The 13,228-nt window shown below is 32.6% G+C and overlaps 1 protein-coding gene across 6 annotated transcripts in view; it reads left to right on the top strand.

Annotated features, from left to right (window-relative positions):
* ANKIB1 (ankyrin repeat and IBR domain containing 1) overlaps positions 1–10,570 on the top strand; it is a 49,248-nt gene extending 38,678 nt beyond the window's left edge. For 2 of the 6 annotated variants that reach the window (XM_032235724.1, XM_032235721.1), the window contains 3 exons: positions 6,459–6,570; positions 7,891–8,024; positions 8,247–10,570. In XM_032235724.1, the coding sequence (XP_032091615.1) occupies positions 6,459–6,570; positions 7,891–8,024; positions 8,247–8,990 (990 nt within the window). In that variant the 3' untranslated portion in view covers positions 8,991–10,570. The remainder of the gene's footprint in view (positions 1–6,458; positions 6,571–7,890; positions 8,025–8,246) is intronic. The other 4 variants (XM_032235725.1, XM_032235722.1, XM_032235723.1 and 1 more) reach the window with 4 other exon arrangements.
* The last annotated feature ends 2,658 nt before the right edge of the window (positions 10,571–13,228 follow it).

The raw sequence follows: 13,228 nt of genomic DNA, 5'->3' as shown, positions 1-13,228 counted from the left end.
TTTTCCTTTGTGGATGACAATTGTATGGTCTTTTTTTTTTAGTTTTATCTTTGTAAATATTTTCTTTAAAAAAAATTGTCTACTTCACTTCATTCCAACCCGCACCATTCAAGAGATTGCAGAGTTTGTGGCATATAAAATAACCTTCAGGACTATAGACAATCTCTCTGTCTCATTTGTCTTGTGTACATTGCCACTACTTCACTAAACAAGCTTGGAGGACTGTACTTCTGAAAATGGGGATGGGTCATGATTATGGCAACATCTTCTTTGGGGTTGTAATTGGCAATATTTATTTAGGAACTGAGCATTTCTTTCTTTTTCATAATTTTATTAAAAATGTTAAAAATGAAGATCAAAACTAATACTAACATACACTGTACATAAGGAGGAAAGAAGTTAGAAATCAAAAAAAGGCTAAAAGTGAAAGAAAGGGGAAAATAGAAAAGAAAGGAAAAAGATAACAACAAAATGTGGCTTCCGTCTTCTTTACAGCAGTTATAAGTACAATTTATAAATTTACCTCCTTTTCTAAAGCCTCAATATGACTCTCTTATTTCTATAATTTCATGTCTAATCATCAAATCCTTATTATAACCATACATTCATTTTTCTGTTATATGCAAGAAGTCCATAAAGGATTTCCAATTAACAATAAACATGATGCCTTTTCCCCAATCAATTAACTCAGTTTGGCCATCTCAGCAAGTTACATCATTTTCATGAAACAATCTTCCATTTTAGGTATTGCTGAAAATTTATAAATATAGTGCAATAATCTGACACTATTTATCATATTTTAAAAAATCAAAGTTCTGAGACTTTTTCCAACTCTTTGTTCATCGATTCCAGAAGTTGGATTTCTGGTCTCAATTGTACCTTAAACTTTAAAATTCTCTGAATCAGTGTATTTGAATCCAAAATTTTCTATACTTCCACCAAGCAAGATGAAATATCCTTCTTATTGTTCACATTTCCAATGTAATTTTGAAGTGCCTTTGTACATTCTAGACAATTTTGTCTGATGAAAGAGTGAGTGCTGCTAAGAAGGCTTCCAAAACCAACATAAAGTTACTTGCAAAAGCCCTTAACTTATAAGATATTTTTTAATATTTACTCTCTCAATCCTCTTATCCTGTCTTATAATTCAATATTTCAAGAACCAAAATAAACAAGATAGGAGACAGTAGACATATTTGTCCTGTTCCTTTCTGTCTCCTTTGTTTGATATCCATTAACAGTTATTCATGCTTCTTTTATATCTTTCTTTGTACCCTATGTCTATCATTAAGTGTTGTACCTTATGATTCGTGATGAATGTATCTTTTCTTTTATGTACACTGAGAGGATATATGCACAAAAGACAATTTCCTTGTGTGTCCAATCACACTTGGCCGATAAAGAATTCTATTCTTTGAAGTATAAATCATTCTTACCCATTTTATAAAGTTATTTCCAAAGTTCATTATCTTACAAAATTTTGAACAAGAAAGTCATGTTCAAATTATTCCAAAACTTTGGACAAAAAGGTCTACACATCTAAGAAAATCAAGTGGCTTGTTTTTCATTATACCAAATATTCCAAAATATCCAACACATTTCTAATTATTGTCCTTTAACTGTGTTTTAAATAAAAATCCATATTGATACTCATGAATAAATTCTTAAAAATTACTTTAAGCCTGACAGTCAAAATTGTTGAAAACAACTTTTACTCATTATTCAATAATGATTCAACTTATACTTCCTTGTAAAGCCAAGTTTTATTCCTCTTTAGGTATTACTACCATATTAGCCTCTTTCCAACTTCCCTGCGTTATCTCTTCCTGTGAGATATTCATTGTACTGTATTTTGTAAAAGTTGTAAAAATTCATCCTTAAAATATTTATAATAAGAACCTAGTAATCCATCTGGTCCAGACATCTTTTTAGCTAATCTTTTTATAGCTTCACAGATCCATTCATAATTTGTTTCTATTCTTCTGTAATCCTCAATAAAATTTAGGAATACATCTATGTTCTTTAGAGATAATGTTGCTTGCATTATACAAATTGAAATAATATTGATGAAATGCCTTCCATATTATTATAGAATAGAATAACAGATTTGGAAGGGACCTTAGAGGTCTTCTAGTCCAACCCCAGGCTTAGGCAGGAAACTCTACACCACTTCAGACAAATAGATATCCAACATTATGCTATCCATTAATACAATATCTTCCATTTGTGATTTCAACACTCTTTTCTTTTTTGTAATTTATATGTCAGATATTTCCCTGGTTTGTATACAAACTCAAGGATTTTTCTTTTTGCTTTATATAGTTAATTTTTATTTCCATTTCTCTAACTGTTAACATAGATAACAATCATTGTAAAGTTTTATTTTGTTGAGACATACTTGCCTTGTTTGGAAATTTATTTAATTTTTCTTCTTTTCTCCTTATATCATCCAAAATAGCTTGTGTTTTCTTCTGCTTCTTTTTTGTTATCATTTTGTCTTATTATGTTGTATAAAATAACTTTTGATAAAAGTTTTACTTTTGTCCCAAACAATTCTTAAATCAAAATTTATATTTTTTTTTAAAAAATCTTTTTTTACAATCCTTCACTATTTCTTGTTTATATAGAACTTAAAAATTGGATTTTCTTTCACAAGTTTCTAGGATTAGGATCTGAAAAAGTCTTTAGCAGTATCCCTACTTTAAAATGCTTAGTATAGTAGCCAAATCATATCTATCTTTGAAAAGCATCTTGTTTTTTCAGAAAAAGTAGATATATTCTCTTGAATTGCTGATTCTGTCTACATATATCAATGAGCCCTAAACTGTCCATCAAATCAAAGAAAAGTTGGTAATTTGTCTTGAATTAATTTTAATGTTCTTCTCAGACCTTCTATCCAGTTGTAGGGAGACCATTCTGGAACTGAGCATTTTTAAGCCAATCCCAAAGATGATATTTTTAAATAATCTTTGGTTCAGATAGTCATATCATCAGCAATCCCATTTTCCAGTTCTTTCCCCCAATTCCAGGAGATTCATTTTGATTGCATTTAGAGAAGCAACTGATAAAATATAAGTGGCATACTTGAACAGAAAGAAATAGATAATTTAAAAAACCTATTTTTATATTTTTAAACTGTATGTATATACCAGAAAGCACTCTAGATTTCATTTATTCTTAAAATGCAAGGCTTCAGCCTCCTGTGGTTTTAACAGTGATAGCCATTTTTAGCATTTAAGGTCATTTCTGGGAATCCCAAGTCAGTGATTTCACAGAAAGGCATATACTAATTTCAGTTCCTGCAAAAATTAGATGTTCTTATTGAATATCAGAATTTTAGTATTTTATCACAAAAGATTATTCCCTTAGTATTGGTGAATTTTGACTTCAGCTTAAAAGGCACCATTACTCATATATGTAGCCAACTGGACGAGTTAATCCACTTCTGATCTTGTTAGGGACCTTTGAATTACTTTCTACAGTCTATATTTCACTTTTTCAGTATTTAATTTCACTTACTTTTCAAGAATCTTTTATTAAAAGTTATGTGATGGTTGTAATGGTGGCTATTTTGGTATGAGACCTTATGATTTGATCAACTTATTTCTACATTACAAGAACTAAACATGTTGATTCTATTTAAACTATCTTCACAAATTTGTTTCTGCTTCCTTCCAACTACTTATCTTACTTGCTTCATATCCTTCTACATTATACCCTAGGTATGCATTAGAGCATTAGAGCATTAGATTTTTGTATGGATTGTATTACTTCGGTTATTCATATGCTACCAAAGTTGGCTATCCTTACATCAGAGTTTTGCAAAGTGATTACCTGCCATCTTGCAAGCAGAGATCTTCTTATAGAAAGTTTTTCCAAACTTATTTTCTTTTCATTGAGCTTAAGTACCTGCTTGATTAGAACCTATGCTGTTCATTTAATATTATTGGGGTTGGGGGGGGGGAATTACAGAAAAAAAAATTGAGAGGGTAGTGCTCTTTTGTACGTATGTGTTTCGGCATACTCTCGAATCTGTAAGCTTGTTACTTAGCTTTATGACTAAAGCTAAAGGAGACTATGGATTCAAAATACAGATTGCTTACTTCTGACTGTAGTTCTTCAGATCTGTGGAGTCATTCAGCTATTATCCCCTTTACTGACGTCTCATAAGGACTCATTTTTTTTCAAGGGCTGAGCCAGTTTTGGGAAATTAAAGGAACAGGTGGAAACTATGATCAAGTGTATCCATTTGGTGGTGAGTGCTTCCAGCAAAAAAGACTTGCAACCCTGACACAGTTCCTATGCAGGAGCATTATTCACATGTGTATAAGCATAGTTGGCTATGCCCTTTTATCTTTAGCATTTTGTTTTTGAACTGTGCCTTACAATTAGCACTATCATTCTATGAACAAGTTCATCGTACACAAGATAGCACAGTAGACTGAATAAAAACTGGAAAAATGAACAGCAAAGAAACACTATCTATGTAGCTATGAGAACCCAATTAGCCCTAACCTAATGTGACATCAGCAGGTACAAAAGATTACAAAATGAAAAGGAAATTAAAAAATAAAACTTGCTAATTCCAAGCACGTAAAATATAAATATGAAAATATGAAGCTAATTAACTCTGGGATTTTTTTTCTTTTTCAATCCTTTCTTTAGGATTGTTTTGTGATTTATACAATTGCATACTTATATTTCCTTTTTATAGTCACTGGATAGCATTATGCTTGCAAGACTATAATTTGCTTCTTATATTCAAATAAACTGGCTGGCTTTTTCCCCGATAATTAAATGTTTGCAATAAAACATTTTAATTATTCAAAATCAGTGAATCTTATTTGAAGTTTGCACTGCTGTATAACTGGTATGAGAAATTAATGGTTTTATTTGAGAATTTGCCTGTTTATTATATAATGCTAAACAATGAAATTATTACTAAACTAAGCTTGATCAATATTTAAGTAAAATGAGAATATTTTGAAAAGTTGAAGCAAGCTAGTAAAAAAAAACCTTCCCTTAGAAGCATTAGATGAAATGTTTGTCTAGTTCAGAATTCTTATCATTGACTAGACCAACAATTTTTTCCCTAAGAAACTCCTCTGAACTATTTTGTGCATTTTATATCACTGACAGCATCTGATTGTGGTATTATTTAGGAAAAAAATAACATTATAATGTACAGTCTTTTCAAACCCACCCACCTACATCCATTGGCCATCACAGTATTAATTAATCAAAAACTAAAGCTAGTATATGTGAAATATATAATATTTCTGTAATAAATATTCAGTAATAAATATTACTGATATCTTATGTCTATGATGACTGCTCATTTGTCCTACATTGAGTTCCATTGCAATTAGGGAGTGTGCTCAAATTTTTGACCTGTGTTCTTGATTTTTGAAATAAAGAATACTTATCAATTAGGACTAGGTGCACTTCAAAAGTAATCTGGGCTGCAGATTTCTGTGGTCCTTCAAAATTAAAAAAAAGACAAAGCCCCTCCCCCCCCAAAGTGACTCTGAAAATAATTCAATTATCACCCTGTTCTCATTTTGAACAAAAAATGTTCCAGGATTTCCAGTAAGTTAAGGTTTTTTTTTTTTCACATTACATGATAAGCAGTTGATGGAAAATATGCCGATTAGATCAATTGAATATTGAACATTTCCGAATATGATTGATTCGTGATTGATTCATTTGCTAGAATGCTTAATCCAAAGGTATAATTTAGCAATACGACACTTGCTAAAACTGCTGCAGGTTATTTTGATAATTAACTAATAAAAAAGAACACTTGATAGACTGAACTAGTAGACTTGCTGAGTGTTTTAACAGAGACATTGGGCAATTTTTGTTGCCAATACTTATTTTATTATACAAAAAGTAGAAGGGGAGAAAAAGTCTGTACTCTGCTATATTGTTATCAGTGCTGATATAGGAACAATAAGAGCATACAATATCAATTTCACTAATGCAGGCTCAGTGTTTTGTATTGAAATTTTATTCCCCAGCGTCAGGTATATCCTCAACTTTTAAGGATATTGAATTAGTGTACGTGTGTGTACATACACATACATTCATACACACACACACACACACACACACACACAAAATTATATATAAAGTAAAATGTGCATATATTATACTAAACTGATTATTTTAAATTTATAGCCTTGAAATGCTCATAAAAATGCAACCAATCATGCAGCAGCAGCAGCTTCATTGATCTATTAGCTGAATTTATTTAGGAAATGTATGTATTTTTGGAGTTTTATTTACAAAAACTGCATGGTGTTGGTTGCTACTTAGTTATTTACTTTTTATGAAACAGGTGATTTTATACTGCATAAAATCACAGGGAGTATTTTTTTCCATTAAGCGTGCTGTTTGTTTGCTCCAAATATATTACTGCATGCTTCCCTGTATTTTGTAACGTTTGGTTTATGCAGGAATATGCTGAATTTCAGTATCGGAGGAGACACAGACAGCGCCGACGTGGAGATATGCAGAGTCTGCTGAGTAATGCTCCAGATCCTGATGATCCAAGTGAGAGTACACTAGGTAATGTTTTTTTTTCCCACAGTGTCTTTATTTTCCTTTTAACCAGCTTTTATTTAATCAGAAGTTTAATGCTGAGCTTTTTCATTCAGTTCTTCTTTAAGCAAAGTGATTTGTTAACATGATTACCATATTAATTGCCAAAAAGAATCCCTTGCTTTAAGCCCTCAAAAGAAAAGAGAAATATTTAAAAAGAGATACCATGTTTCTGACTTTAGAAATGAAAATTAGAGAGATATAGCATTATGCTTAACATTCTGACGGCTCTCAGAAATTATTAGATTGTGCAAAGATGGAAATGTAATTTCATTTTTCCTAATAAACTGAGAATTAAATCACTTTGCTTCTTTCTACTGTGTTAGAAAAGTATGAAGCATAAATCGTGTCAAACATATATCTTGATATTTTAGAAATTTCTCTTTTTATTTTTTATTTAATATTCCTAAAAGTTAAATAAGAAGTAGAACCATGTTTAGTTTTTAAAAAAATAGTCATCAAAGGGAAAAATAGAAAATAGAAAAGACAAAAATACAAGCTAAACCCCCAATCAACTACATAAATTAAAAAAGAAAAGAAAAAGAAAAAAACTAATCTTCATTACATTTTATACTTATCAATAGTCACTGGTTAATGCAATATTGCAATGTAATCAGTACAAAATGTTGTTGTAAAGTACCACAAAATCTTTGATATAGTAATACATATTTCTTAATCCTTTGATTAGTAGAAAATGCTATTTTTCTAAATACTAAAATAGTGCTATTTATATAATAGTAAATACTAAATACAAAGATTAGAAGATACTAATTTTCCTTTTCCAGAACAGATATCTAACAATCTTTCCCTGACATCCGAAATAATACCAGTATTACATTTCCAATTTCTCAATATAATTCTTTAAGTCATTTCCCAGCTTGATGTAGTTTAGTGATATCTAGGCACAAAGACAACTGAGTGACCTTGGACCAGTCATTCTCTCAGCCTTACGAAAAAAATGTTGGGGAAATCGAAAATCTTGCCAAGAAACTTGGAGGAGCTAATCTAAGCAGTCACCATGTGTCAAAGCCTAAATTGAAGGCACTCCCTCTTATTAAAAGAATATTTGTGAGAGGGGTGTGTGTGTGTATGTGTGTGTGTGTGTTCGTGTGTGTGAGAGAGAGAGGGGGGGAGAGAGGGAGAGAGAGAGACAGAGATGTTTTAGTCTCAAGTATTCTATAGCATCACTTCAATTCAAAATTCCTACAAAAGCCATGGATTAAAAGCGTTGGGAGGGGGAAGAGAAAGTAAGCTCCTTGTTTTAATTTGTAAACTTTCCTTGAGCAGATACTCAAGAAGCTGGCAGTAACAGAAGACACGGTAATTCCATGGTGAGTTCAGCTTCCATGAGTATCCTTCACAGCTCTTCTCTTCATGACTATACTCCTGTTAGTCGCTCTGAAAACCAAGATTCTCTGCAGGTATAGTCTTTTATCTTTTCTTTACTGTTTTCTTTCTTTAGCTTGTTATCTATCTATCTTCTAACTTCATCAGCTTATTAGAATATATATATATATATATGTTAGTTAGTTATGGAATTGACTACATAACAGATTTCAAATATAATCTTAGCCGAAATAATCATTATTGATTATACTGGCATACAGTATATAGGCATTTCTTAATTTTGATATCTCTTATAGGCTCTGAGTTCCTTGGATGAAGATGATCCAAACATACTTCTTGCTATTCAGTTATCATTGCAAGAATCTGGCCTAGTTATTGACGATGAAACTAGAGACTTCCTGACTAATGAAGCTTCATTAGGAGCAATAGGTACTTCTTTGCCTACAAGGTTAGACTCTGGCCCAGTAAATGTAGATAATCCAAGAGCAGCTCTAAGTAGCACTGAACTTTTAGAACTTGGTGATAGCCTGATAAAATTAAGTGCAGACAGTGATCAGTTTTTGACAGACCGTCTTAGTTCTCGCACTTTCAATAATACAAGAAGTGGCTTATATTCAGCATCTGGTGAATCTGACTCAGGTAGCCAAGATCTTAATATAAATGAAAATCTCCTTGGAAACATAATGGCTTGGTTCCATGACATGAATCCTCAGAGTATTGCACTCATTCCTTCCGCAATTACAGAAGCAGATGATGATTCACAGCAACCCAGTACTGAAGAGAGGTTAATGGAGCAGCCACAAGTAAGACAAGATCTTCTAGAGGAAAATGCCCCTTCTGACGATGCAGTCAAAAGTGAAGGCAAAAGCACCCAAAGAGAAGAAGGTGCTACTGCTGCTGGAGACGTTAGTTATGGAGAAACAGTTCCACAAAGTGAAGACGCTTCTGGAGACACGAGCAGCCAAATTGTAAATTCAGATGTTTCACATCAGACAGCTAACACTTCAGCTGAATGGGCTGAACATGTGCATTTGGTGTAATCACAAAATGTATGGATGGGCAAAATGAATTGTTTGTGGAGCCAAAAAGGTTAGGCAATTATCAGTGGTACAATATATAGTGGAAACTTTAACCAATCCTAGCAGAGCTCAGTTGTGTACCCGAGGTGTAAAAAATGGGATAAATAGAAATTTCCTTGGTGTTCTTCATGAAGCTTATTTGAACCTTTCAGGTAATTTCTATTGCATTGGACAGTAAAGCAGCTTGCTTGTTTGGAGGAAGTAGAAAGCTTGTACTCCATGTTCCTAATACAATGTTTTATCTATTTAGCCTTAGCCTTAGGCTGATGATCCTTAACTTGAAAGGGGAGATTAAAGGCTTCCTTAGTGAGTCATTTAAAACATTTTCTCCTTTTTCTCTTATTTGTCTTATTCTTTAAAAAGGTTTAGCACTAAAATTATGTTTTGCTTTTCCCAATTAATCAATAATAGTATGAACTGAGGTAAAATGAACCTTTTCATGTTTATGTACCAGTACAATGTGCCAAACTGAGCAGCAAATCAACATAAAAAATATGCAGTATTGTTTTTTAATGCTAACTCTTATTTTTAAGGATGTAAAGAACACATACACATGCACAATGACATGCACACATACACATATAGCTTTTTTAAAATCTCACTCATATTTATCACCATTATGATTTCATTAACATAATTTTATCTTAATTAAATCTAATTCTGCTATTAATGACATTTTAAAAAGTCAAGTTGACTCAGTTGAAAAGACATTTTAACAGAAGGGGAAGTCTTTTTCTATTCATTCTCTGCACTTTGAGCGCAGATGCTTTGAGCAGTAACATTTTACAAAACAACAAAGTCTGCAACTTTCTGAAACTAGAGACAGCCCCTTGCCCCTCCCCCCCAAACCTAGGAAAGATTAATAATATCACAAACAACATGTTACTGTGCCTTTGCCTAAGCTAAATAGATAGTTGACACAGTTAAATGAATATTAGTTATCTGTTCTGGAGTATACTATGGTATGCTATGAACTGCAGAAACCTCCATAAAACCACTCATGGCCTTTCCTTTCCACTCAGTACCTATATAGGGTATAAGCCTTCCCCATACAGGTATAGCATGCACACCTAGAAAGATCCCCATAGGATTCCAGAGAGCCTTATTTTTTTTCCTTCTCTCCCTATCCTATGTTTGTCAGCATGCATTTGAGGGCAGTACAGCATATGTGAGTATCTGTGTGTGCCTCCTATATCCAGCCTACTATTTTCACTCTGTGAGGTTGTGTGAGCTTCAGCTGAAAAGAGAGGGAAACACAGGAATAAGAGAGTGGGTGCAAAGTGGGTGTCAAATTCAGCTGTTCAGACAAATTCCTTGATTGCCGACACTATAGCTGCACGGGGAGTATCATACCTTATATGTCAATATTTTTACAGAAATAATAAAACACTACAATGTATTATTTTCAATTGCACAATATTCATTTAGTATATGATTGGTGATTCATATTTTGTAAAAACAACAACCCAAACCTTCCCTAATAGTGTCCTACTGTGAAGAAAAGTTTTGTTGAAATTGGCTTAAAAACATCAAAACCTCATTGTAAATTAGTGATGCAGATTGTAACTTTAACTAGAAGTAATTGTTTTAAATTACTGTTTTGCTTGCAAATAATCAAAATCTAGGTTAACAAAAGCAAAATGAATGAAATACTCCATTTCTTTTTTGTTTGACTTGATATGAAAGATTGGCTACGTCTGATACAAAAACTTGCTACTGATTGTGTACAGTAAGGTATTTTGATGGCAGAAAAGGTATATATATTGATTACTGTGTGTTACAAAAAAAAAGTGTTAAATCCTTCATTTAAGCATAACTGTTGGGATCTTGCAGTCCCTGTGGCTCATAAAATTAAATATTAACTATTTAATCCATTTTTAAAAAACTCTGTTTCTTGACATTTATTTGGAAGTAGTAGTCTGCTTCTCTGTTATTATATGCTGTACATCCATTATATTTTTAGCTTGGCTTCTAATTGCCCTGTCCTGAAAGTATTGGTGTTGAATCCATTTTTCTAGCCTTGGAAAATTATCTCTTTAAAAAGCTATTACAGAATCCTTTCTAACTTAAAATAGATCTTGACACTATCGTCACTAATTGGTCTTACATTTTTAATACACATACAGCTTCCTTGAATTTTAATTTTGAAATAGAATATCACATGGTTTTGTGTATTGCATTAAGATGTCTTGCAAAGCTAAGAGAAGATATGTATGAGTGCTTTCTGTGATGATAGTGAAGTTTGTGGGTTCTGGTTTTCTGTAACTTGGTTTAAATTGTGAAGTATACTCCATTGTTAAATTTATTCTGAGCATGAAATTTAGCATATTAAATTTGTATTTTCTTGATACATATTTAAAATTTAAGACCAGCCCCCTAACTGAATTTAGAATTCTGAAAGAAAGTTTGGCAAGCCTATTTTGTAAATCAATTAATTTTATAAAGAAAAACAAAACTACTATAATCTTGAAAATGGTATTTGCACTTTCATAGTATATACTTGATACATTCCCACTTTATATACAGTAGGATATTACAACCGTATAGATGTTTGGCCAAATGAATGCTATTAATAATATGTAAAATTTTTGATTAAACATTTATTACTTAAACTAATTCCTTTTATCTCCGGTATTTCTTTACCAAATATTGTTTTAGATAAAAGAAGGGTGTTTGGAATTTTTTAAAAAACTCACACTGGTATGCAACAATTTTCTGTTATTTTCTAGTAGAGTGTTTCACTAATAATTCTTATGCTGCACAGAAGTAATTTGTTCTTGCATAAAGTTGAACATTAGCTGTAGTACAGGGAATGGATTTACAATAAATGGATTTACAATCATTCATTTAGTGATCATTCAAAGTTACAACAGCACTGAAAAAAGTGACATATGACCAGTTTTCACACATAGGACTGTTGCAGCATCGCCATGCTCATGTGATCAAAATTCAGATGGTTGCCAACTAATTCATATTTATGATGGTGGTAGCAAGTCAGGATCATATAATCCCCTTTTGCGACTTTCTGAAAAGCAAAGTCAATGTGGAAGCCAGATTCACTTAACAACCATATGCCTAACTTAACAACTTGATTCACTTGACAACTGTGGTTAAAAATGTTGTAAAATAGGGCATAATCCACTTAATAACTGCCTCACTTAGCAATAGAAAATTGGGGTTCAGTTATGGTCATAAGTCAAGGGCTACCTATAGAACCAAACCCTGTTAAACAAAAGACATCTTCTGAACACAGAAAGGAATCTTGAGATCAAATCCAATATTCTATATTTCAAACATTGTATAAGCTTAAAAATAGGTACTATGAAGAAAAATAGGCCAAAGATAATTAAGCATTTAACAGCCGAAACTCTGAAAAAAAATAGCACTGTTAACAGCTCTGCCTAGAAAAAACTGTAGCTTGAGAAACTGAAAGCAGCAAGGAATACTGATTGAAGTGCAATTTGCCCTCAGATATCAACAGCTCATTCATTCAAAAAAAAATTTTTAACATGTAATAAACATTATAAGAAGGATAAACAAATAAAGTTGATGTCAATCTTTATTTTCATATTAGATTATCTTAAATCTTTCAGAAATACTACATGGGGATAATTTTATTTATATTTTCACATTTTCTATACTACGTTTACAAGTAGTCCTTGGTTAATGTAGGTAATTGAAATCAAAATTTCTGTGACTAAGTGATGCAGTTGAAAAATGCAATTTCATATGATCAAATTGATTAGTAACAACAATCCTGATAGTCCCTATTGCTGTCATTAGGCGAGACTCAAGCCAAGCCAATGTTCAGATCACAACAACTAAGCCATTCCAAGCATAGTCCCTATCAACTGCCAACCTTGGTAAAGTAATGGACTTCCTCCTCTTCATCTGCCTATCTCTCCCTCATCTCTACTATCTTTTAGCCATCCTATATAACAGCACTCTTTGGTGATGGCAGCACTGGGACCGTTAGCATTGTCAGCTCCAGCACATCCACCACTGCCACTCAACAGAGTGCTGCCTCAAGCCACACCAACAGCCATACCTATGCCACAGGGCAAAACTCCACTCAACCCCACCCCTGCCAGCATCGGCAAGGAATGCCATTGTTCAGGATAGTCCAAAACGACTAAGATGGGGGGCAGAGAGAGAGAGAGAGAGAGGTGCTGGAGTGCCCCTGAGGCTGTTAAGAGGAT

The sequence above is a fragment of the Thamnophis elegans genome, chromosome Z (assembly GCF_009769535.1).
Source record: "Thamnophis elegans isolate rThaEle1 chromosome Z, rThaEle1.pri, whole genome shotgun sequence".
NCBI lineage: Eukaryota > Metazoa > Chordata > Lepidosauria > Squamata > Colubridae > Thamnophis > Thamnophis elegans.
This window is presented reverse-complemented; position numbering and strand designations above follow the sequence as displayed.